The 26907-nt window shown below is 37.9% G+C and overlaps 1 protein-coding gene across 23 annotated transcripts in view; it reads left to right on the top strand.

The window, feature by feature from the left end:
- The window catches only part of DLG2 (discs large MAGUK scaffold protein 2), a 995087-nt gene that overhangs the window by 545932 nt on the left and 422248 nt on the right, over positions 1–26907 (top strand). For 3 of the 23 annotated variants that reach the window (XM_039378631.1, XM_027712489.2, XM_039378624.1), the window contains exon 1: positions 25241–25670. The exons of 18 other annotated variants lie outside the window; for them this stretch is intronic. In XM_039378631.1, the coding sequence (XP_039234565.1) occupies positions 25353–25670 (318 nt within the window). In that variant the 5' untranslated portion in view covers positions 25241–25352. Of the gene's footprint in view, positions 1–25240; positions 25671–26907 lie in introns of those variants that run through there. 2 more of the 23 variants (XM_039378632.1, XM_039378628.1) reach the window with 2 other exon arrangements.

The raw sequence follows: 26907 nt of genomic DNA, 5'->3' as shown, positions 1-26907 counted from the left end.
ATGGACATGGCTGTCTGCTCATATAAAGTTTCCATGGAGTTGTTCATATCACTTGCCATATTTCAGGTAGTTTCCATGGAGAAGAAAATGTGTTCACAAAACATCAATTTTGTTGGATATTAGTGGTGCTGTAGGACCGAGGAAGATTTGTAGGATTCCTAAATATTGCCTTAGTGGTGAATGCATTTGATAAAAGAATTTGAGAGATTAGAAGCAAGTTATAGACTATATTCACTGGGATTTACATCTCGTGCCAGTGTTTTGTTCATTCTGATAGTTTTACAAATCTGTTTTATTTGTTATAATTAGATTATATTAACCAGAATAGGTCTGTGAGCACACTGCAGTGGGCTTTTAGGTAAATATTAATAATATTTCACTGCCATGGTATGTATATCCACATAGGGGATGGAGATGAGATTGATACCCTTGAATTATCTTTTTTCCTGAAGCTTCAATAGTTGCTACAATTAAAATCTCAGACTTTGCAGTCAGAAAATGGAAAAAGTTTGTTGTTAAAAAAAACCAGACTAATAAAGTTATAGTAGCTCATCCTTCTGATTCCTAACACAAGCTTTTATTTATACTGTGAGAATCAGGGCACAAACCATGTGCCATCTCGTGGCTTCTGTGGTCACTGCACTTGGTTTAGCAGAAAGACAAGTGTTGGCTGAAATATGTTTCATGCCCTTTCTTTTCAAATGATGACTTGCACACAAGCCCTAGTTGAGAGAAGAAATGGGACTCTTTTTGGAGGGGAATAACATTGTAGGCCACTGAAAATGTATTGAGATGAAACGGAAATTGGGGAATTTTTTTCTCCTTTCTCCTCATTTCCATCAAATAATGTCATCCTTGAAGAAATTTGCTATAATTGTTCATCACTCATCTTTGCAATGGTGAAGTCAGCTCCTCTTTTTGTATTCTACTTGCACTTTGTAATTAAAACAATTAACACACTGGCTGCTATGTCTTTTAGATGGAAGGTTTTAGCAGTGTATAAACAGAAGGTCACAGCTTAACTGGGCGCATTGTTTTACTTGACTAGTTTCAATATAGACAATAAAATATTTTATTTTTTTATTGCTAACAATGTAGCAACGATCAGGTTTTACCCGCATTGTGGAGACAGGCAACATAGTAGCATCCCTCCCAAAAAGAAAAAAAAAACAAACAAAAAATGAAAACAAAAAAGCACACCACCACCAACAAAAAGAAACAACAAAAAAAGCCAGGAAAACAAACAAACAAAAAAAAAAACCAACACAAAAAACCCAAACAAACTAAAGCAAACAAAAAAACCACACCACAAAAAAACCCCCAAAACTGATAACAAAACCAAAACCAAACCAACAAATTATTATTTTGCAGCTCCAGGTCATATTTTCGTGGAGAACTAAAATGTATTTTTAACAGAAACAAGGAACTATAACCAGTAAGGCTCTAGTACAGTGTCAGGGACATACCTCAGATGTACCATAGCAGCAGCAAATGGGGAACGTAATGGGGCATTTGTGTGAGCAGGAGTTAACCAAAGATCAGTTCATCTATTAAAGAACATGCCAGACCACTTTCTGCAGAGGATCTGCTGTTTCCAGGAGAAAGAAGGAGAGATACCATCTGCAGTGGTTCTGAGTATTGCAGAGAGCACAGACAGAAGTAACAGTTTAAAAAAAGCAAAAGAGGTTGGTAGATGTACGGAAGGAAGCAAGCCATGTGCAAGGCAGGGGTTTTGTTCCACACAGCTGCCCCAGAGGCTCCGATGACAGAGACAATGACCAGAAATACAGCTTTGGGGTCCAAGACCAGAACCACGATGATGATACTGCAGTTCTAGGAGATCACCATCTCTTCTAAGTTGAAGCATTTCCCTTGCTTTTAACAGAAGTGGTATATCTGAAGTTGGTGGGTTTTATTTTTTTCCTTTTTGAGGTGAGGAAAACCAGCATACATCAGAGAGATAGTGGTGCCAAAGACATAGACCACACTCATAACTGGAAGGACTTACTGATCATTTTTTATGCTTTTTGTGCATCAGCTGCAAATTTCCTGCCTACACAATCTCGCCTTAGGTTTTGCCTATACAAATTAGCTTGATTCACAGATGAGCACTTTTAAGTAACTTTGATCATTCAGTACCTGCATCCGTTCTTTGGTATAAAAATTAACAGGCAACATAGGGGATAGTAAAATAACTGCTTTATGAACTGATGCTGGGACTTCAGAATTTCAGCATAAGCTGTAATCTATCAACCCTTGAAATGTTTGTAACTGGAAATAATTTATTTTCTTATCAAGGTTTATTTGTGGTTTATGTTCTTCATCTACAGAACACCTGAACTGCAACTTTTTCTTTGTACTAAAATGCCAAATCAACAAATTCTGCTTGTTCAGATGACAAAACTTTGTGTAAAAGGGGTGGGGTTTATCTCTTTAAATTCTAACCAGATGAAGTCATTAGTCTTCCTGTTTACTAAAGCTTTATCATCTCTTGTTTGCATGTTTGGGAAAGTTTGAAATTCATAGTTTAACTAATCTTCTTGAGGAAACCTATTAGAACACAGACTTTCACTTGCTAAATATTTGCCTTATTCTGAATTTGTTTTTATGAAGAGGTTGTCTAACAGGTGGAACAACTGTGACAGGTTATGGAGAATTCATACTTCCATGACTCTCAGCAAGAAGTTTGTAGTCTTATTGCTTGAAATCATAGAATCATAAAAATATAATGGAAATATAAATAAATAAATACTTATATACCCACAAAATGTTGAATGAGAACTGAAGATCTATATATGTTCATGCTTCTAAGAATGATCCTGTTATGTCAGATCAGAAAAGTAAAATTGTAGGGTAAAGGAATGTTTTCTACCTGCACAAATACTTTTCAGAACTCAGAACTCTGTCTTGTATGCAAAGAGAAAGCATGTTGCACATTTCCAGTCATTCAAACTATTGTGCAAGCACTGGCCAAGTCAGAGCATAGTTGGATTTATCTTTGTTTCAGCCAGAATTGAGCACTAAAATTCCTCTGTCTGATGCTTTGACACCTTTCTGTGACTCCCTAGCTAAATATCTTCTGGATATGTTTTTAATCAGATATCATTTCATTACTACTAAACAAGAAGGTTGTGAGCTTTCAGATATTAATCTTGAAAAAACAGCAGCATGATTTGGCCTTTATGAACAAATACAATTTCCCTTTAATCTCTGTATTGAATTGAAACACAGAGATTATTTACAACACATGCTTCAGTACGATACTTAATATTTGAAAAAATGTTCTGTCCCAGTGGTCATAATTTCACCTTTGAAATTTTAAAAGGGAGTCACACAACTATTGGGAAACAGAAAGGTAAACTTGCTTATACAAAATACTCAAAAGTACAAAATACAAAAAATTGCATGTAATGAATGGACAAAGAATTGGAAAGTACTTGAGATGCAGTTCGAGAATTTGTAGTCCAGATCAGCCTCAGAAAATGGAAAGAAAGCAGAAGGACAAATATTTGTGAAAATGTTGGAGAGGGGAAAAAAGAAAGAGTAAGAGAGATTAAAAAAAAGGAAAACCAGCAAGGTATAGAAATATATCGATGAATGTATAAAGGTTTCAAGTTCACATATTGGTATTTAAGCTTCATAGCATAAATACGCAGTTGTTTAGATTTTAGAGCCCTCCTTGGAAGGAGTCTAGTCCACACTCCTGCTCAAAGATGAGTCAATTTTGATTTCATAGGAGTCGTTGTGGGCTTTGTCCAACCTGGTCTTGAAAATCTTTAAGAACTGAGATCACAGAGCCTCTCTGGACAACCCGTTCTAATGCTTACATTCCTGTAGTCGTTGACAGGATGACAGCCATGTGCTTTTTCTTCTGATTTTTTTCTTTACAAATTTGAGTCTCTGGTTTGGTCCAGTTGGCCCTAGTTGAGCCTAGAAAAGAAAAAAACTGTTGTGAGATTGATATTGAAAAAACATCATTGATCTGCCATTTAACAAATGGCATATATTTTATTGAGTTTATATAGCAATTTTTAGACCACTTATTATTATCTTTTCTGATTTATTTGGCATCATTTTTTCTCTGTTGTTATTAACTGGGAACAGATTTCACCCTTCCTTGCACCAATCTACAAGGCTTTGCTTAATGTATATTAAGTTGCTCTTACCCTTTTTTTTCTGAAGATACTATGTAAATACAAGTTATATTCACCTCTTTTGTAGACTTTCCTTTTTTTGAACCGCGTGCCTGTTCCCAGCATTTAACTTCCAAAACCCACCATTCCTGGTTTAAATCTTGCAGGCTGTGAAGGAACAAGAAGTGAATATAGAAAATGTTGAAGCCAAGTGAGGAAATGTAGGAAACAAATTAATAATTGCCCAGTTTATTATTGAGGAAGTATTTAAGAATGTGATGTGGGTTTCTAAATTGCTTAAATGTTTTTCAAAATATTTCTGTTACTGTAGAGAGTGTAGCAGTTTAGCAGGCAATCATAACCCAAGTCCAAGTTACTATACTGAAAAATGCAAGTTGATTTTGCTTAACTTTTAATCCTGTTTTGTTCTGTGTGTGTGTGTGTGATTCTGGTAGTGCTCTGTATTCTGTACAGGTACTTTTTCAAGTATGCAATCACTTGCAAATTTATTTTAATAATGTATCTGTTTTGGACCTGGTTGAGTGTCTGTTACAATCAGTGAACATTAACAAAGGTGACACAAACTGGCATATGCAGGTATTTATATATGCAAAATTAAATAGACAAAATTGTTGTCCTTTCAATGTTATTGAAAAAATTCTGTGTATTCATCAAAACTGTTTAAGGAGTCTGATAGACTGTATGAACCTTAAATATTCACGTATTTTGTTGACAGGAGAAACACAAAAGGACTCTTCAGAAGAGGGGGAAAAAAGATGGCTCACTCATTACAGACACTTCTAAAATAAATTTTTAGCAAAGATAGTATTATTTACTAAGAGCATCTAGAAAAGTGTTAGGGTTTATATTTTCAGTCATTTGAAACTGCTCCTAATGAATTATGTTTGATTAGTATTTTACAAAATTTATTCAGATTTGTTGTATCCATTATTTTGAGTACTACTTCAAGGCTGGCTTTTTAAATGTTTTTGGTCAGAAAAGAAGTTCAACAGAAATTTAAGAATTGGTATATTAGCATTAAAAATAATCAAAGTTGCATTTAAATAAGGTTAATTTAAATGTAAATGCACTTTTTGTAAATAGAACTGTTAATAATCTGCTGTAATTCAGTGACTGGGATCGAAAGAATTTAAAATTACTTTTGCATCAGGTGTTAACTATTTAATAGTAAGGAAAAAACAATTTGAGAAGTCTGGTCTTCAAAGTATTCTTAAAATTCTTTTGTGCAAAAAGCTTGCTTGATATCATGTAGAAACTTAATTTGTGTACTACAAGTGCGATAGGTGAAATTTTCCAATTTGATTTTGTAGCTCTTGACTCTGGGTTGACAAGTAACCCTCAGAACTCTGAAAAAGAAAACAACAACATAGAACTGGTAAAAAAAATCTTAGAGCAGATAACACCTACTACTTTTAGAATTGCTTGATTCTGCCTGTACAAAACTCTATATCACTTTTAGAGGGGACAGCATTCCACTGAGTTGTGGAAGTCTGTGAGATCCTAGTGTTGGGGATGCTTGCAAATCTAGCATAAGGAATCTTGCTGAAAGCATGGCTGCTGGAGATACTGATGTATTAAAGTACGTTATCACACACCCAGCACCGCTGTGACCTGCAGGTATTACATGCAGTGTCACTGTCCATAGGATATTACTGCACATGGCACAGATTTTTGCTGTAGCAAGGGCTCTGCTATGAGAGAGATTGAATTTTACTGAGGCTAAGTCTTGACCTTATTAATTGTGTCTCAGAGAACTGGGAAACAGCCCAAAGAAGCTCCTGCAGAGTCTTGGCTCCTTACAAGAACAACGTCATGCCACCTTCCCAGTGCCCTTCTGCAGTTTCCCCTTGGCAGTGGGATTTAACCTGGATGCACAAAAAGACTCAGGACAGAATGACCCAGGGAGCCAGAGCCAGGCAATTATTGTGCTTCAGATTTCAGCAGTAGCTACTTTTAATGATGCCGGAGCAATGCAGAAAATCTCTCAGAGGCACAATAAAGGCTTTCATCTCTTGTTTTGTTCTATATTTGCTGAAGTTCAGCTTGTAACACCTACTATGGCAGAGACTTCTCCGATACAGTCTCATTAAATGAAACAGCTCTTTGTTTGGAAATGCATATTCCCTTGTTTATTGTTTTTTGTTAGTTACTAACAGCACAATAAAATGAAATCTAATGATGTTGCCATTAAGAATATTCAGTAGGGGGAAAAATTATCATCATTCAAGTGTACCAGTTACAATAACAGAGGCTCATCTGTTTATCTGAGATTGAGTTGTAGTGTTATCATTCTGCTCAATGTCAATGATCAGCTGGAGTGGGTGGAGCTCCACCTGGGGGAGCTAACAGGTCAACACAAGGCAGTACCATTCCAGGAAATTGCTGGAATGCATTAATGTTAACTTCCTTCTCCAAACAATAGACAAGCCAATGAGGAGAGGTGCTGTTCTGGACCTTGTTCTCACCAACAAGGAGGGGCATGTGATGGGGAATATGAAGCTCAAGGGCAGCCTAGGCTGCACTGACGATGAAATGGAGGAGTTCAAAATACTTGAACGAGGAGGGCAAACAGTAAGCTCACTACCCGGGACTTCAGGAGAGTAGACTTTGGCCTCTTTAGGGTCCTGCTTGGTAGCATACCATGGGATAAAGCCCTGGAGGGCCCAAGAGATCTGGTTGTTATTCAGTGATCACTTCCTCCAAGTTCAGGAGCACTTTATCTCAACAAAGATGAAGTCAGGCACAAAGGCCTGGAGGCCTACATGGGTGAACAAGGAGTTCATGAGAAAACTCAAGCCAAAAAGGAATCCTAAAGAGGGCAGAAGCAAGGATAGGTAGCTTAGGAGGAATACAGAGAGATTGTCCAAGCAGTCAAGGATCAGGTTACGAAAGCTAAAGAATTGACAGAACTATATCTGGCAAGGGATGCCAAGGGCACAAGAAAAGCTTCTATAGGTATGTTGGTGATAAAAGGAAGATGAGGGAAAATGTGGATTCTCTCCAGAAGGAAATGAGAGACCTGATTACCCAGGATATGGAGAAGACTGAGGTACTCAATGAATTTTTTTGCTTTAGACATCACTGGCAAGTGCTCCAACAACACAACCCTAGTCACAGAAGCTGCAGAAGGCAAAGGAAGGAACTGGGAGAATAAAGAACTGCTAACTTAGTTTTCATTAGAGAATCTCTTGGTAAAGGTATGATAATGTATTTCTTAGTATCTGAAATATTATCTAAGTGAGAGAAAGAAGGAGGCTTGGGAAGTGCCTTTCTCTTATGATGAAAATACTTAAAACAGCAGAAACACAATAAATAAAATGTGAATGTCATTTCCAGGGGAATGGGAGTGTAATCAGAAACTTGATACTGGAGGCTGAAACAAGCATATGTGGAGTGAAGAAGGGAAGGGTGAAGGTGGAAGAGAGCAGAACCAGTTGGTGTGGCCGCAAGGAGGACAAAGAAACTGTACCTCATGCGGCTCTGTCTGGAAATATGAATCAAGTGGATATAGAAAAAAATCAACATTTCTTTTTATATTACCAACGCTATAACAAAAAAAATATATTTTATATAGGAAATCTTATTATACGTGTATATAAAGGAAAAAGTCTGAGACAAATTATAGATTTAGTGAAGCCAAGGATATTTAACTAGAGAAAGTAATTATAATTATTACATCATAGCTATCACAACTGAGTGTGGTATTGTCATGATTGGCCAGAAGGCAGCTGAGCACCACCCAGTCACTCACTCCCCCCACCCGATGGGATGGGTAAGAGAATTGCAACAGGGAAAGTGAGAAAACATACAGGTAGGTATGTTTAATAGGTAAAGCAAAAGCTGCTTGTGCATTTAAAGCAAAGCAAGGAATTCATCCACCACTTCCCGTGGGCTGGCAGGTATTCAACCATCCCCAGGACAGCAGGACTCCATTATGTGTAAGGGTGACTTGGAAAGAAAAATGTCATCACTCCAAATGTCCCCCATTTCCTTCTTCTCCCCCAGCTTTATCTGCCGAGCATTACACCTTATGGTCTGGAATATCCCTTGGGTCAGTTGGGGTCAGCTGTCCTGGCTGCGTCCCCTCCCAACTCCTTGTGCACCCCCAGCCTCCTCGCTGGTGGGTGGGCTGAGGAGCAAAAAAGGCCTTGACTTTGTGTGAGCACTTCTCAGCAGTAATGAAAACATCCCTGTGATATCAATTCTGTTTCCAACACGAATCCAAAACACAGCCCTGTACCAGCTCCTATGAAGAACATTTGCTCTAGCCCAGCCAAAACCAGAAAAGGTAGGCAGAACTGATAACATCTATTACTATTAGAAGTGCTTGATTCTATCTATACAATAATTTCTCAGTGTGTAGCTTTGAAAAAGTTTAAATGTTAAAGTTTTCCATGTTCTGTGTCTGTCTCAGATTGATCTGACTATTTTTATCCAGAATAATTTAGTCATTTAAGGACTGATATGAGGGAGTAAATAGGCACTATTTATTTTCAAACATAATTAATTACACCTGGAATTCTTTTTTGTATTGCTGATATTTAAGCACTTCTAAAAGAGGCAGATTATTTTTTTAATGGTGATGCTTCTGAAAATGCAAGCAAATTTGGCTGAGTTACAATCCAGAATTCACACAGGCTCTCCATATATTTGCTAGAGATAATAATTAAGTCTTCAAAGAGCTATTTTTCTTGCACATGCTGAAGGTTCTCACTGCTTCTACTGCTAAAAAAAAGTGCATGGGTATTGTTTTCCCAGGGATTAAGCATGATTAGCTTCAAGATGAAGACAGCCTTTTGCTGTAACAAGTCACTCCATCCTTGGATGTGTTTATGTACTGGAACGGAAAGATCAAAATCTTTCTTTTTTATTCCCTAGAATAATAAGCCCAACTGAGAAACAGACTGTATTAGTTTGGGAACAGCACTGTGTTCACACAGCTACATTTGAGTCTGAGTAGCTTTGAAACTGGGCATTAGTGGTTATACAAATCCATCTGTCTAGGTGCCTTCTGGGAAAGTGCAGCTGGGAACCAGGAAGGGAGAGGGAAAACTTAACCACTCAGATAACAAACTCTAGGGCAAATTGGAGCACAGGGAAATAACAAAAGACAAACAAACAAAAAACCCCCCAAACCTAAAACCTAAACTCACCTTCACGCTAATCTTGGATGCTTGATTTATTTGTGCTTGATAATTCAGGATTTGCTCAGCCTTGTGAAGCACGTGAAGTGTATAAGAAAATTCATGTTGACATTAGCTGCATTTTTGGTGGGTTTTTTTGATCTTACTGCAAATTAGACCTGAAGCTTTCAACTTCAATAGTGAGAAAATTAGGCATATGCAATGACCATGGATGACAATGTTTTTTTAAATGGCTTCCCCAGTGGAACATAGACACACTGTGGCAGAAGTGGGGGTCAAAACCAGCAGTCACAGGAATGATTTAAGTTTTTTAGCCATAAGATCTTCTTGATTATCTGCACGCACTCTCTCTTGTGGTGCAGATGAGAGAGAAGTCTTGAAAACTATTTCATCCAGATAACCTTAATTTAGTGCCAAAGGAGAATGGAAAAAAACCCATATTCCTAGTCATTCCTGAGATATCATGAACTGTATATTTTCTTCAGATCGAGGAATATGCTTTTCCCAGTTAAAAGTAGGTGCACATGATGTTCCATATGGGTAAGTGACTCTAATGATCATTCTGAAAAGCTTAATCAGATGACGAATATAACATCTGTTTACATATCTCCATTAGAGATAACTCACATTCTTTTCAAAGTCACCCTCAGGGTCTGAGAAGATAATATCGTGGTTCATTACTGGAGAAATTGAGGATCATTCTTTTTGTAGTTAACATCAATAACTATAGAATTGCAAAAGTTCTTGTAAAATATGGAAATTACCATAATCAGAATGATTTAGAATCTGATGGGATCTGGCTCTAGAAGCAGAAATGTGACTGTAATGAAGATTGAAATACTAAGGACCAGATTCTGAACTGCTTTTGACTGTTTAAATATGTTGTTTATTTGCATATAGGGAGGGGGATAGAGCTTTAATTCTCTGCATCTTCTCATTAGTTGTACCCAGTGCAGTGCATACATGCCAGAGTATAGGTCAGTGCATTGTTCAGTGTTCAGCCCAGTTTTGTTCTGGTCATGGTGTCATTCAGCCATTTGTGAGACAGGGTTAGAGTTAAAAGTCAGAGCAAATAGAAGCCTTTCCTCTATGAATGAATTTTGCTTATTATAAATTGACAGTGGGTTTTAATGTCACACCAAGTTTCTAGATTTAAACAATGAGATGAAATTAATTATTTTTCAGGACTGAAACCTAACTGGGTCTAAGTTGTTGCCTCATGAATGCTATGATATGTTTACATTTTACAGGTGAATTGATAACTTTTGTGAGAAAAAAAATGTAATTGAAAATAATTGTCACATTGGCAGTGTTGGCTATCTTGTGGGGACCATTTTCCTTACATGTTAATTCCATTAAAATATCCCAGTCCCAGACAAACCCCATGTGATGTTTATTCATCTTTTTGCTGTGTTTGAGCCCACTGGTTTATGCTGAGCCCTCTAGGTCACTTGTGAAGCAAAGTTCTCTCCCTAACCTCCTTTGTGATGACTGTAACCTGCTATTAAGGTCATACTATCAAAATTCTTTCATGTATCCTGATATACACTATTTCCAAAGTGCTCCAGACTTGTAGGTTCATTGTTTCACAGTTTTCCAGATGTATGATAGTCAAAACAAAGAGATTTGAACATTGCAAACGAGATTTATAAAACAATACCTTGTTTTAAGCTACACTGGCATCCACTTCCTTCCCTCAACAAATGAATACCCTGATCACTCAGTTGAGTCCTATAGTGACATTTCTTATTTCCATGCTGTACCCACACTGAGAGCAGCAGTCTGCCACAAAGTTATTCAAGTAATTAGATGGGAGATGAATGGCATTCATGAATTGGCGGCAGAGACAGAACAGGTGGTCCTGGTGAGCACCAAGTTGACCACAAACCAGCCTTTGCAGCAAAAGATGCCAAGTCTGCTAGGCTGCAATAAGCTGAGCCAGCAGGATGGGGGAGGTGATCCTTCCTCTCTGTTTAGCACTAGCTGGTTCCTTCCCACCCTAGCTATTTAGGGATTCTGTGAACTGGGTCTATATGAAAGTATGTGCACTGTCTTTGGGTTGCTGACATGGGTAAAACAGAAAAGCAGAGCAGCTCAATTGGAGCTCTTTTATTTGTTTGGTAACTTGTGAGGTTTCCGAAAAGCATATTTCTGACTGCCCTTAAACTATTTACTAATTTCAGTAGATTTTTCTGAATGTTTTTTTTAATCTGGAAAAGGTTCTGGAGGTGCCTCAGTTCATCACACAGGCAGAGGTTCAAGAAAACCAGACAGTGACACATTCTATATATCGACTGCCAGTCACCTGTCCACATAGACACATAGAAAATAAAGATGTGTGCCCAAGCATTTCTTGTACTACAGTAAGGACAAGTCAGTTTGGTGACTTCAGGTTGGAGATGAAGTGCAAAGTAAATGTCATGGAATTTATTGATGTTACTTGTTGTACCTGAAGAAGTATAGTAGATTCTGAATGTTCTGTGGTGCTATTAAAAAAAAGTCTATAATGATGAATCAACATAATGATTACTGGAGTTTTGATTTGTTCTTTTGTTTCTGTCAAAACTGAAACGTATCTTACGGTATTTATTTGTCTGTGTTTTGATGCTCAGAGAAAGGAAGAACATGAAACAACTTTCAGTCTCTCTTTTAGCAAAGCAGTTATGGTAGGTGTCAGATTCTGGAAGATGTGTGTTTGAGAATAGGAAATCAATGTAAAATGTGTTCAGCTTTAATTTAGAAGTGACCAGGACCATCAAGTCTTGGTTTAAAGATTTTTTTTTTTCAGGATTAACATTTATAGTCTCAGAGCTCTGCTATCACATTTATTTGATCTCTTCCATGACACATTTAAATTAGAGTCACAGGCAATTCAATCCATAAGGAACTTTTATCAGCCAAAAAGAAGCTAGATAAATTCAGGGAGTAAGTATCTGATTGCTAGGCTATTGCTATCAATACTAAACAAGCTAAAATCAGTTTATGCTAAGATGAACTCAGGCAAGACATCCTGCACTCAGTGTCAGACTTTTCCTACTAATGGTGAGATCAGTTTTTTTGTCTGTGCTGTATCCTCTTTGAGGACAGGCATCTCAGCACAAAGGGTCTCATCACTGTTGGCTGGGATTATCTGTTTTTGCTGGACAATTTGAGCAGGATCCTGCATTGAGATACACTGAAGAGTGAAAAGACTTGGTTTTAGGTCTAGTTAAATTGGTTGAGTCACACCTAGAGTAAACTCAAGAGTGTCTGTTAGATTCCATGGCAACCTTATCTTGGGTGAGAACCTCAATACATGAGCTATTGTGGATAATGACATCCTACTCCCAGTAGTTTTGTATATATAGCTTTTATTTTGCTTTCCTTTTTTGAACAGGTAAATCAAATACAATCTGAGTCATGTGTTAGTTGAAGCAGAAGACAGCCTATTTCGTAAGAAAAAATATTAACTTTTAATATTGATTTAATATGAACCTCTGTTTTAATTGGGTGTGTAGATTACTTTTGGATGGCAAATACATATATATTGGCAAAACACTGCTGACATATCTTTACAAAAGCTGTCTGTCCAAAGAAAAGTGAATCTCAAATGCTTTAGAAGATAAAAAATAATGAAGATGAGTGAAGGTCATAGAAGACATTCAATAGAGAAGTTACTTGCCTGGCTTTATGTAGATAATTGTTTTTTGAATTTTGCTGCCAAAATTCCATCTATACACAAATTATTTTATTCCTATAAAAGTTTTGTAAATTATTTTGCTATGATGAGACAAAAATATCTGAATATTTTCTATATCTACACTGGTTACTTTCAACTTGCAACACAAACAGAATTTGTAACTCAAAAGTATGCATGTGTGTCCTCAAATATCACAAAACACATGGGAGCAGGTTTGAGGAATACATTCAGTGCAGTAGCTCAGGGTGTGGCTGCAGTGCAAGCTGCAGATCAAGCTTTGGGGGGTGGGAGCCCGAGCCCAGACAAGAGGCCGTGAGATGCCAACCCTTTGTGTATAACAAGAGGCCCGGGAACCTGTGGCTGATCCAGGCAATCACACACCCAGAGAGACACAGCAGGAGCCAATGACTCCAGACTTTTGCTGCTTAGACTGTGGGTGGATAAATACCAGGGTTTCCGTTGTTTGGGGCCCTTCCTCAGAGGCGCCAGCTCAAGGTGTTGTTTAGTTACTGTACGATGATTAAGTTATTTTAAGGTTCGAGTCATCTGAGACTCTGCTATGGGAAACCTGGAGTCGAGCGGGCAAGGGAACATGGTCTGACTGTGTGAGTGTGGGGTGTGTAGCTGCGAAGGGGTTCAGTTCCAGCTCAGGTGGTGTGAAAGTGACTGCCAGAATGGCTCTGGGATGGTCAGACAGGGAAGTTTCCCTAACAGCAGGTCATCCAGGAATTGCATTCATGCATTTCATTCCCTGATTCCTTTAATTTGTGGGTCATGACCATGACTGGGCAGAGCAGATCTGTAGTGGAACTGAAGACCATATACAGCAGGGCAGGCCTGAAGGTTGGACTGGTGGCCCCACACTGGGGTGAAATGGAGTCCTGGGCTGTGTGGAGAGTGGGAGAGGATGTGAGCAAGGTGGACAGGGACAATTAGGCCCCCCTGGGCCCTGACACTTCTCTCAGTTATAGGTTCTTGGTTATAGGTGCATTGTCCTGCAAACCACTCCGCAAAGAATAAAGAATTTAGAAGACTAAAGACATTCAGTTAAACCTTTCACTCTGTCAAGCAAATACTTTGTCAACACACTTCAAAAATTTAATCCCACAACAATTTACAACAGCTGCTGACAACAAATGTATTATTTCTTTTCTGAAAGAGAATGGACCATCAGTATTTAATGCAAACTGCTGTTCTCTTTTGCCATGTTGGGTGTCCTAGGATAATTAATTTGAAGCTGATTTATTTTGGATATTTTTTAATAGTTTCTTCAGTTTTCTCACATTCTTTCAGCTTGTTGGCAGATCCACAGTATGAATTTTCCAGACTGAACTAGTTTATCTTCACCTGCCAAGACCTACAGTCAGTATTTTTAAAAAATAGTTGGGAGGAAATAATCAGGTAAATGAGGCTGCGTTGACTCTTGCCAACGACTTAGTTTTGGAAATAGGAAACAATTGCCCCTTCTATGTAACAGCTTAATCTACATTAAGGTAATTTTCTCATGTGGTTTATACTAGCTGGGTGCCTCAAGCAGATACTAAAGAATGACTGACCAGTCAAACATCAAAAGTTGTGCTCTACACTAGAGGACTTGAGCAAAGGAAGCACTTGCAGCACTTGTAGAAGCATTAGTGGTTTTTATAAGCTGGGCAACCTGTTCCTATGCTTGATCACATTCATGGTAATTTTTTTTTCACTGACATCTAATCATACTTCCCTTGCTGCAGTTTGTATTAACTTGCCCTTTTGCTGCAGAGCTCTGAAGAGTTTGGCTTCTCTGTAACCATCCATTTAAGAAGAGGGTCAGCCAGATTTGCCCCTTGGAATCTTTTCTGGCCCAAAAGACATCACATGCTCCAGTCCGCTGACCCTCTTGATGACTCTCCATTTGACTCACTTCAGCTTGTTCATATCTTTCTTTTTCTGGATATCCCAAAACAGACACAGTACTTCAGATGTGTTTTCATAATACTCAGTGGAAATGAGGAATCACTTTCCTTGATATCTTTTCTACACTCTTACTAATGCAGACGAGTACATGGTTTACTGTGGGGTGAAGTCACAGCCCCACAAATGAAGTTTGAAGGATTTGGAGTGTTGCAGAGTGTTGGGCCATTTCCCGTGAGAGCAGTGGAGCTAATTAGATAGTTCCCATGGACACAGCCTTGAGCTGTGTGGCTGAGTGCAGGTGCCGCATTCCTGGATGTTGTTGTAAGAATATGTTTGTGTTGTGTATGGGAAAGTAGAAGTGGGAGAACTGAATAAAAAAAGCTGCCTGCTGCGTTGAGCAGGCAGACATCTCTCTGGCTCTTCATCCTAGTGTGTCTGTCGCGTCTTTCTTCCCCCACAGGACCAGGGCCTTTCGACAGATACCCAGCGACAGTTTACCTTAATTATTATAAGGGCACACTGCTGATTCCTGTTCAACTTGTCCATCAGGCCCCCCAGCTTCTTCTCTGCAAGCCTGCTTCCAGCCAGTCAGTCCCCAAACAGTTCTGTTGCATGGGATTATTCCTCCCAAGGTGCCAAACTTCACATTTCCTTCCTTGAACTTCATGAAGATTCTTTCAGTGTACTTCTCCATTCTGTCAAGATTCCTATGAATGACAGTGATGCCTATCAGTGGATCAGCAACTCCCTCCAATATGTGAACTGTGAACTTTTTAATTTGTTCTGTAACCTCCCAATGGACTGACATTAGGGAGACCATAATTTAGTTCCCCAGATCCTCCTCTTGCACTTCTTGAAGATAGATATGATATTTGTGGTTTTCAGTTATCAAGATGCCTCCTGACACCACAGCCTTTCAGCAAGGAGAGAGGTCTCACTACGATGCTGTCAAGCTTCCTAAGTATTTTTGGATGCATCCCATCCAGTTCCATGGACTTTTGTGCCTCCAATTTATTTAAGTGATCTCCAGCTTCATATTCCCGTCCTGGACTGCACTACTCATTGTAGGGACTAGGGAGGCTGGAGAGCTGACCTCACCTATGAACACTGAGAAAGCAAAGTCACTTGACAACAAAGGCTTTTCCATGTCTTTGTCATTATGTTCCCACATTTCCCTTTGTCTTCCTTGTGGGGCTGCTGTACCTATCGCAACCTTTCTTGTTACCCATCATGTCCATCTCCAATTTTAATTTCAGCAGCACTCCAGTAATTCTCTTTCTAGAGAATTTAAATAACAAAGAAAACAGAGCTGTCAAGTGTCTTTGTAAGTAACACTATATGCTCAGTTCCACTATTCCAAAATATTTTCTGAGAAGCACTAAATATTAGAAATTTCAAGTAATAGTTCCTTTTTTCTTCCTAATGATAAATTTTCATTGAACTCTCCCTCTAAAACTTTCTGTATTGCTTACAGAAGTCAATATATTCTTGAACTGAAAGAAATATGGAACATTGTTGTTGATATATGCTCCTTTTTCCTGTTTTAATTTTTTGCAATCATTATATCTATTTAAGAACATATTTAGAAACAGTTATTTTGGCATAAAAGCAACTCACTAATCAGTCATTAGTCATGAAGGAACAAAATTATGTTTGATTGAAATGGTAGATGAACATGTCATCATGAACTAGTTAAAAATACACTTTCACATTTCTGTAAAGTTTTATTTTTAATAAAGACTCATGCACTGTGTTTGGTGGTTGTGGGACAAAAAGTCACAAAAAGTGCTGTCCACTCTTCCAGAGTTATCTGCCAATAGCACTGTTTATTTTTCTTAGGACCATCCAATCTATATCTATTTGTTTATTTATTTATTTATTTTCATCTCTTCAGCTATAGTTATATATACATTATAGAAGAGTTATAACCATAGCTTCTACCAAGGCTGCCAAATTAAGTCTTGTTTTATCTACAGACAGTGAGTTCCGTGAACTAACAATGCAATTTAGAGGAACATTTTTTATAATTATATTAATTGTTTACCATATTTTTTCCCATCTCTTTCTTTGGTCTTTCCTTGAGACAAGTAATATTATTCTTTTTATGGAATTCAAGTAATATGTACACATAAATTACATATTTTTTTATGGATAAACTGGAATCCTTTGTATAAATGAAGATACTGGTGCATCATACTTTTAGGAAATTTAGTGCAAAGAAGAAAAGCCAGAGGATATTTCTGCAATCTGCATAGGAATGATGTAATATAATGTTAGTAAAAGTAAACCAAAGACAAAGTTCTCAACATGTATCAAAATGAAGTAAAAAATTCTATAGCGTAATATGGTATCAGAGACATACTGTTAACTGAATAATAAAGTTGTGGTTTAAGGTGTAAAAATTGATGTTAAAAAAAATCAGAAAATTGCGCAAAGGTTCTCTTAAAAAAATCCTGACATACTCCATGATATTCAGGAAATTAGTTTGCCAAGAATGGTCTTTCAAGGAGTCCAAATTACTTGTTTTATCAATATTCTATGGGCTGTTCATTTTCTTTGGTTTTGGGGTTTTTTGTGTCCTAGGGTTCGGTCACTTACCTATCACTAACAGCTAGCTATCACACAAACCTGCAAAGGTCTAATACTCTTTAGACTAGAGAAGTTGAAAGAAAAGAATGAAATTATTATGGAATGGAGCTGACTTATGAGGGACTAGTTAATAGACTGGATAAACAGACTAGAAAAGCATGGGACCTTTTCATTTGAATTTAATGATTTCTGGGAGGGATAAAGAATGATTTAAAGTAAAATTAGAGAATAGAAATAAATTGATGAAAACAAGGAAATGGAAGTTGAAAGTAACTCAGGCAAATGTTTCTCAGAGTGAGAGCCATTTGACTGAAGAGCAGTGTTTTTGTCTAAATGTTGGAATTTGTTGCAATAAATGATGCAAAGCAAAACAAAAACCTTGCAATACACATCATTACCTACTTTTCAGTACAAGACTACTCAACTGTTCCTTGATTTACTCTTATGTCTCCTTTAGTAATGTAGGCAGTAGATCTATCACGCAATCAATTAGGCTGTAAAAGATCTCTGGGATCATGAAGTCTAACCTCTGACCAAACACCACCATGACAACTAGACCATAGCACTAAGGGCCACATCCAGTCTCTTCTTAAACACCTCCAGGGATGGTGACTCCATCACCTCCTTGGGCAGTCCATCTCAATGCTTAATCACCATTTCTCTGAAGAAATTCCTCCTAATGTCCAACATAAACCTCCCCTCGTGCATCATGAGACTACATCCTCTCATCTTGTTGCTAGTTTCCTGGGAGAAGAGGCAGACCCACACCTGGCTACACCCTTCTTTCAGGTAGTTGGAGAGAGTGATAAGGTCCGCCCTGTGCCTCCTTCTCTCCAGGCTAAAAAAACCTAGCTCCCTCAGCTACTCCTCACAGGACTTACCCTCTAGACCCTTCATCAGCTTCGTAGCCCTTCTCTGGACATCTGGAAATCAACCTTGTCTCTTAATTGCAGAGATATGGATTTGACAGATGGACCACTCGGTGGATAAGGAATTGGCTGGATGGGTGCACTCAAAGAGTTAAGGTCAATGATGCGATGTCCAAGAGGAGAACAGTGACCAGTGGTGATCCTCAGGGGTCACTACTGGGACCAGCGCTATTTAACATCTCTGTCGGTGACATGGATACTGGGATCCAAAGCACCCTCAGCAAGTTTGTCACAACACCAAGTTAAGTGGGATGGTCAGCATGCTGGAGGGAAGCGATGCCATCCAGAGGAACCTTGACAGGCTTGAGAGGTGAACCTGTGCAAACCTCACAGATTTCAACAAGGCCAAGTGAAAGGTCCTGCGCTGGGGTCAGGGCAATCCCAAGCACAAATACAGGCTGGGAAGAGAATAGACTGAGAACCATTCTGGGGAGAAGGGCTCAGGGGTGTTGGTGGACAAGAAGCTCAGCATGACCCAGCAATGCACACAGCTTGTAACCCAGAAAAGCCAACCATGTCCTGGTCTGTATCAAAAGCAGCATGGCCAGCAGGTTGAGGGAGGTGATTCTGCCCCTCTACGCTACTCTTGTAAGACTCCACCTGGAGTGCTGCATCCACATCTGGGACCCCCAAAACAAGAAAGACATGGACCTGTTAGATTTGCCACTTGACAATATATAACTCTTTTTCTATCAGAAGATAATGTGCTTTCCTTGTGATCCTGTCATATAGACCAGATTGTTTTCCTAAGTGGTTCCAAGAGAAGTCATGTATTTTGTAATCGAGGATTTCTTTCCTGGATTTTTTTTTTTTTTAAATAATCATCCTTACAATTAGGTCTTCTCTTCCTAAAACTAGCTATGAATAACAGGCTGTGTTTAGATCCACTGATAGAGAAACTGCTTTTTATCTTAACTATTAGCTTGCTTTCATTTAAATGTACACTGCTAGCCACACAATTGTGGTTTTGTTTAATCTGTTATAATGCAGATAACACGCACTCTAGAATTCTACCCAGTCCATCCCGCATTAAGTTCAATAACTTCTAGCTGTATCAAAGCAAAGAACAATGTGTTCAGACCTTTGAGGTCACTTTGAGGTGCAGATAAGATGTAACATTATAGATGCTCCAAATGTCAATAGATGGTTTTTACTCTTCCAAGTAATGAAGACTGATACTAAGAAAAAATTCCCAAAATATATACGGGCATCTTATGTGTTTATGGGTAAAATTCATTATAAAGCTCCGAAGGGTTCATTTTGCTTATATATCACCCTTTCTTGATTCAGGTACCGTCCTTGCCATATAAATACCTGTATATAATTCCTCTACAAAAACACACCAGGATATTTCTGTGTGAGAAATATTTTTAGACATTGTTTTCAACTTAAATGAAATCTCTGGGGTGGCCAGACATGGACTGTAGAGAAACAAGACAGATTTTCAGTGTTCTTTTAATATCCATCAATAAGTTATATTCCAGTCAAATGGTTTTGCTTTTGTTGTGAAGTTATTTTAGTTAAAACAAGTCTTGGTTTTCCAAAGGCTGAAGAGGGAGGTTAATAACTTAAATTCTTGGTAATGTGTGCTATAAAGCTTGTCCTTTTTGGCTGTGCTGTGTGATCACATTTTTCTGCTTTCCATTCATCTGCAGTAGAAACTTCTAGCTGGCCCATAATAAGGCAGTGCCAGAACTCTGCCCAACTGTTTAAAGATATATTACAAACATAACACAAATAGCTTAATAGGGAAGAAACACTTTCTCATTGTCTGCTCATAAATTTGAGATAAGTTCTTTCAAAATAACTCTAATGGAAAGTAATCAGTTAGAAAGAAGATATTTCAATAGGCACTGTACCTAAAAAAGACTGCCCAGTTGGCTAATTGACATTTTTATTTTCTACATGGATAGCCAGCACTGGATTAAAAATTCTAGCTTGGTTATATTGTCCCCTTTCTTTATACAGTTGATCAATACGTGTATTTTTATGTGACTGCAATGTGACTGTAATAAAACTCCTGATTAATTTATTCAATTAATATCTCCTGGGTTTTTATGGGGTACTTTTCTGCTTATGTTGCTATCTGGATGGAGACCCAGTATAGTTGAATTTCTCTTTCAAAATCAAAAATCACCTGTCATAAATAGGTACACCCCCAGACTCCCTGCCATCATGGCAGTACAAGGAGGAGAAAAGGTCTTGGCTCTGTGTAAACATGGCTTAGCAATAACAAAAACATCTCTAAATTAATTCTATCCCAGCCAAAACCAGCACCACACCTCTACCTGAATATAGCAGGTCTGGTAAAGGAAGTCTCTGTGTGGCCAAGGAAATGCCCTTGTATTTCACTCCACTGAAATTTTATGATTCTTTGATTCACTTGGATGTGAAATTGGTAAACCTGCTGCCCTGTTCTCCACCAGCTTTGACATGATTGACTTTGACTTAATATTCCCAGATGAGGGTTGTTCTCTTGATATAGTTCCCTTCCAAACCCTTGTCATTTTTCTTTTCCACTGTACCTTGATTTCTATATTATTGTCCTTATGTTAACCCTAGGACATGCAATGAACACTGAAAATGGATATGTTTGTGTTTGTAATTCCTTAAGATTTTCTAGCCTCTCCTAAAAATGAAAAGAAGATGCTCTTGATCATAGAGGCTGATCTGCTGTGCAGGGAGCTGCCTCTCAGTGCTGTGCTGGCATTTTTGTGTAAAACTTCAAAGATTGAGACCCATCCTGTTGTTTAAAGGATATGGGGATCATATAACTTTTTTTTTAAGTAAACAAAATATTACTCTTAAAAGCCATTGATAGATCTCCAATGAAACTTCCTTAATGGTGAATTTTTTAAATACCACCTTTTATTAAATATTTCTTCTTCTGCTGTTTTATTTTTGATTTTGTAGTCCTGCATGCCTCTTGCCTTGCACACCTGGAGGAAGAGATGAGTAGACAGTCCTGAAATAGAAGCTGAGCTATTTTGCTGTTTTAGTTCAACTGTGTTCTTCCCCAGCCCTTATGTTCTGGTTTCAGTTGAGTTGGGTTTTTTTCATTTTACATATGAATAATTATGGAAATCAAATTATATGTCCAAGATTTCCTGGGTACCCTATGACAGCAATGAGTTGGATCAGGTCAGTTGGCTCCTGGCCTCATCTTGGACTAATCACAACCATTCCTTCTAGCCCATGTCACCACCGAGACTGTCATTTCTATACAAACATAATTGTTCTTCAGCAACAAACCAACAAACCAAACAAGTTGCAAAGAAACTGAATTTTACTTATATCAGTAGCCTTGCTATCATGTTAAAAATTGTTCTCATTATTCTTCTTTCATGAAAAGTATTTGTAGAAATTTAGGCTTGCTAAATAAGTTGGTCCACTCTATGTTTATTACTCTTATTCTTCTTTTATTCTGTATTTTTTATGGTTGCATAACATTGCACTATTGGTTGGAGGGAAAAATCTGTTACTACATCTAAATCATCTTTGCCCATGATTCTAGCTTCCCTTCCAGAACTCTATTAATAATTTTTGTTTCCCCATATGTACTTTTTGTTTCCCATATGCACATTTTTGCCTGAAGCAAACTATTCTCAGCATTTATTTTTGGTGTATGTCCAACATTACTGTAATCCAGTTACAGTTATTTGCTGGTAGAATATCAGCTAAACCTATTTCCTCCATTTTGTTATGCCTACTTAATATTTTAAAAAGAAAATTAGTGAGATTTTTCCACAAAAGTACTGGGTCAAACACAGTTCACATCGTGTATTGTACAATATTCAGTTTTGCTTTGTGCACCAGTTACTATCAAATTAGGATGACAGTTGGGCATGTGGATTTGAGCCATGTGTTAATCCAAGTTCATCCAGAGGTGCGTGCCATCCTCTCTAATACAATGGCTCAATTACAGTGGATGAAATTGCATTATCTTTTGAATCCATCTTACCATGTTGTCTGGCAATTAGTTGCACATATATATCCCATATTCAAGTGTTTTTGTTGCACATAGGCAGTGACAACCTTTAAAAAAATTGTTGAGAGTAAAATCATTTATTTATAGGATTTTTTCATTACAAATTTTGTAGTGTGCAGTAGCCTAGAAATGTTGGGTAGGTTAAGGGTAAGTTAAATGGTGTCAAATTCTTTTGAAAAAAAAAATAAAACTTTTTCCACATTCTGATAAGAGGCTGTTTCAAATATACTGTTTTAACAGTGTACACATAAGTGTTACAGTCAAGAGGATGCCTTTGCAGTTCTGTATTGTTCTGGTTGGGATGCAGTAAGGTTGCTAAAAGGTCATCTACTGCTTTAAAATATAGGATTGGGGGGGTTGTGACAGACATTTTAGTGCATTTTAGTGGTACAGATGACTTTAGCCAACATTTTGTGTATAGGTGGCCTGTGTCTGGTCACAGCATGTGTAGATTCTTTCCACTCCTCAGCCCTGGTGTAGGTGTTGCTTGCCCTTATGTATATATATATACATATATACATATATATATATATACATGTATATATATATATATTGTTTCGAGTGGCCTTTTTGAAATTTATATGTGAGGATTTTTTTTCTTTAATTCTGCAATTATCCAGATTTCTCCAAATAGCTTTGAAAGATATATTAAAACTTTTTTTTTTCAGTTCTGACTGGCATTTGAGAAAGATGGAATAGCATCAGTATATTTTGGCATGAACTAGGTAGCTTTCTATGTGAGAAAAAGGCTGATAGTCTTTAGGTGATGGACACTGTTAATACAGGTCAACAATGGTGGAAATGAAAACTGAATTTGACCTTGTTAATGTTTTGTCTTATATATATGGTATATAAATAAGTATGTTACAATTTTTTATATATGATATATAGCATCACGTAATGGTGATATATATATTTCTTTTAATAGAGATAGTCCTGCTGGAAATGATGCAGTAATGACTTGAATTGTCTTCTGGTAGACAAGTTTTTGGGTGCTCATGGTTGACCTTTGACCACTAGAGGAAAGCAGCTTTCTGGACAGCTCACAAACCTTCACTTCTTATGCTTGAGTATAATTATAAAAACATAGGTCCAATCTTATGTATCTTTACATTTACTTTACATGCAGCAATGATTACGTTGTAGACTCCCTTATCTCAGACTTTTAAGTTCTGGCTTCCACATCTACACTTGCAATTCAGAAGTACATTAATATTTGTTTTTCAAATTTTCAGTTGGATTCTTGTTATGTGAGAGCATATGGTTCACGATTTTGTCTTTTCAGTGAAACTCTGAACAAACCTTGCATTATCACATCAGTTTAGTATAACTGGGACAAGCACCTTGAATGAAAATGCAGTTAAAACAGATGGAAGTTTCACATGTGGCAATTTGAATTACAATGTTGTCAAAATATTTCCTCCATTGTTAGATCATTGCCATAATTTTTTTTTAATCAAGAATCACTGCCTGGTCTTATTGTTATGTATTTTAGCAATGTCTAAGCTTTGAGGAATTTTAAATTAGCAATTTCGGAGGAATTAAATTACTGAATCAAGTTTTTTGCACCAAAGCATTTGTAAAAATTAATTTATCTCACTTGAAATTATATTTGCAGGTTGTCATAGTTGTCTCTTTGAAATCTTTAAAAATAGATTTGTTTTAGACTTTGGAATGGTAAAACTATGTATATCACAAATCTATTTTAATATTTTGTATACTTAAATCCTAGTTGTACATCACTAAAGTATTCTATCACACAGTATTGTGTTTGTTTTTAAAAATCAATTAATTATTTTCTGTGGTTAAATGTACCTGAGATATGCTTAAGTTAAAAGAAAATCTAAAAAACCCATACATATATATGGGTCCAAGATCCACTGAGTCTTAAGGGCCTAAGGACCTATGTACCTGAGCCTGAAGAATACCCCTGAACCTCTCCAGTTGCTTGGAATAATAAGCCCAAATTTATACACTTTACACCCCTGTCACTTCTATGAGCAAAAACTAAAAAGAAAATACTTACAAATAAAAATTTCAGGAAAATTCAGGGAAAAGAGATTGTAGTAGTAAGAAAAACCGTAGAGGGGACTTACAGAAAACTCTGTACAGAAAGTTGTTGGCAAGCAACAAAGAATTTGTAAGGGGTGAAATACAGAGGAAAAAAATGATACATCAATCAGAATCTTGAAGACCTTACACACAAATAAATATATTCGCATCTACATATATAAGATGCTGGAGATTTGTTAACTTGTGGCATAAATTCTTTCGAGGTGGCTTTATTTTTAAATTCAGCCTCTTGCTCTCTCTGTTATGTTTACGCACATTGGCTTATACACATTAGCACATACCGACGTTCCTGCTGTGGTTTAGCATTTAGGGCAGATAACATTCCTCCCGAACTTGTCATTTGCATCTTCTGATGCAATTTTGTTGACAAGGTCTTTTCAGGCATGAAGGGAAAAAAACCACTCCAGCGTCTGTTTGGATCATTGGCAAAGGAGTATCTTTTTCAGTACTTTGTCTAGATGCTATTTTCACCAGAAAGCACTTTGCCTGTCAAGCTTATACATATAAATGTACTTCAGCAGGGTGCCTGTGACTTGTGTCAGGGTCAGCTAGAAAAGAAACTAAATCTTCCTGAAAATTACAAGAGTGGTTTTGTCGGATTTTTTTTTTTTTCTTCCCGTGGTTTGTCATCCAGAAAGGGATGCAGGCGTGCGTCCCAGCCACGCAGAGCATTGATTGCTTCTGCCTGCAGCGGGGATGCTGTCAAGTCTCTGCGCGAGTGGAGTCCGGTATTGACACAGAGCTGCCCAGCGCTGCCCAGCAGCAGCTCCCGCTGCTCCCTGCTCCCGCCATGCCCTGCCGCTAGCTGCTGCCAAGGGGCTGGACAGGCCCCGCCACAGGACCTCACCTCTGCCAGGAGAAGCACTTCCATGCCAGGTGGCCAAAGGCAGCCCTCGGTGCGCCATGCACGCGCACCTTCCCAAGCAGCACAGCTGCGGCAGGGGGTCCGAGGGGTCGGACGGAGGCAGGAGTGTGCCTCCCGTCGCCAGGGATGCCCACTGCGCCTGCCGCTGGCACCAGCATCCTCCGGGCCTCCAGTATAGCTCTCAGGCGCTTGCCTCCTGGGGACCTGGCGGTGCCAACCAAACCAGGAGCAAGTTTGTCCCTTTGTGGAACACAGTGCGGAAGAGCCCCCCTAAATCCCCAGCCAAGCCCCAGGGCAGCCCTGGGCAGTGGTGGGCAGAGTGCGCCTGTGCCCACGGCTGGGCCCCCCCGGTGCAGGTGAGCTGATTCTTCACTCTCCAAGCGACTTAGAGGATGCTCCAGGGAAAGAAAGTGAGGTTTGGTGGTGTCGACAACTTTTTGTGATATGTTTTGATGTGTGTTTAGTGGTTTATTCTGGAAATTTTATGTGCAAGTGCAAGCTGTTGGGTGTTGATCTCTGTGTTTGAATATTACTTCTCTGTCACCTGTGAAAATTGTGGGGTCCTCCTGGAAAGATTTTCTTGTTAAAGTGTTTTGGTTTGTGCCTCAAGGTTTTACATACTTTGTATTCTATTATACTGTATAGTAATGATGTGTTTATCTCCCCCGTGTAATGGATTTTGCCTGCTTCTGTAAACAGCTTGTTTTCAAATATTGCATGAACTTAAAAAAATATTTTAAATAGAGAACATTGGAGAGGGTTGTTAGATTTACTGATAAGAGAAAGTGTGACCTGTTTCTCCTCTTTGGAACTTCAAATGTAATTGAAATCTTTAATAAACATGAAATAGCTCTTTAGCTTTCTCAAATCTATAGATTTTTATTTAATGTCAAGGCAGTGTAATGCATACACCATGCAGGGTCTATGATGTGTACAGATACCTTGTAAGCAATGAGACTGAAAATGATCACACACCAGGTAACCCAGCACTGTGAAATAGAAATCACAGTGACACTCGTATGATGGTTAATATTAAAAAGCATTTACACTACCTGATACGTTTTGATTTCTCCCTTAGAAAACTTTAAGCTCATTCAAATGCTTTTGTTACAATTTCACCCTAAAAACCAGAATTTATGGTTGAAATAAGTTTTTGAAATATATTTTTATGTAGTATACACTAGAGTTTAGCTAACCTCAGCTCACACTGAACATGTGCACCCTCTCTAGAGATCAAATCAATTTTCATGAAAATGGCTTTAATATATTTTCACTGTACAGAAAAGCAATAAGGCAAAGTATTGTCAGATAATGTTGCTGTACTTTATCTTGTCTGATGGTCTAAAAACAGTGATCCTTTAGTGACTGAAAATGATTGCTATATATTAAAAACTTCATTTTTTTTTTGCCTCTAATCTAGTATCAGGTGGAAAAACTAAGCTTTCTGTTATATTTTTGAGTGACCAAAATGTTGCATGTGATTACAGTAGATTTTATACATTTTTTTCATATACAAAGCACATATAGCCATTTGTGTTGGCATAAAGCCAATGTTAAAATAATATATAAAACATAGAATTGGACTTCGTTCCA

This window comes from Pipra filicauda, unplaced genomic scaffold (assembly GCF_003945595.2).
Source record: "Pipra filicauda isolate LSUMZ 115617 unplaced genomic scaffold, ASM394559v2 scaffold141_size4267151_pilon, whole genome shotgun sequence".
NCBI lineage: Eukaryota > Metazoa > Chordata > Aves > Passeriformes > Pipridae > Pipra > Pipra filicauda.
The sequence above is the reverse complement of the archived record's forward strand: the minus strand, read 5'-3'. Positions and strand labels throughout refer to the sequence as shown.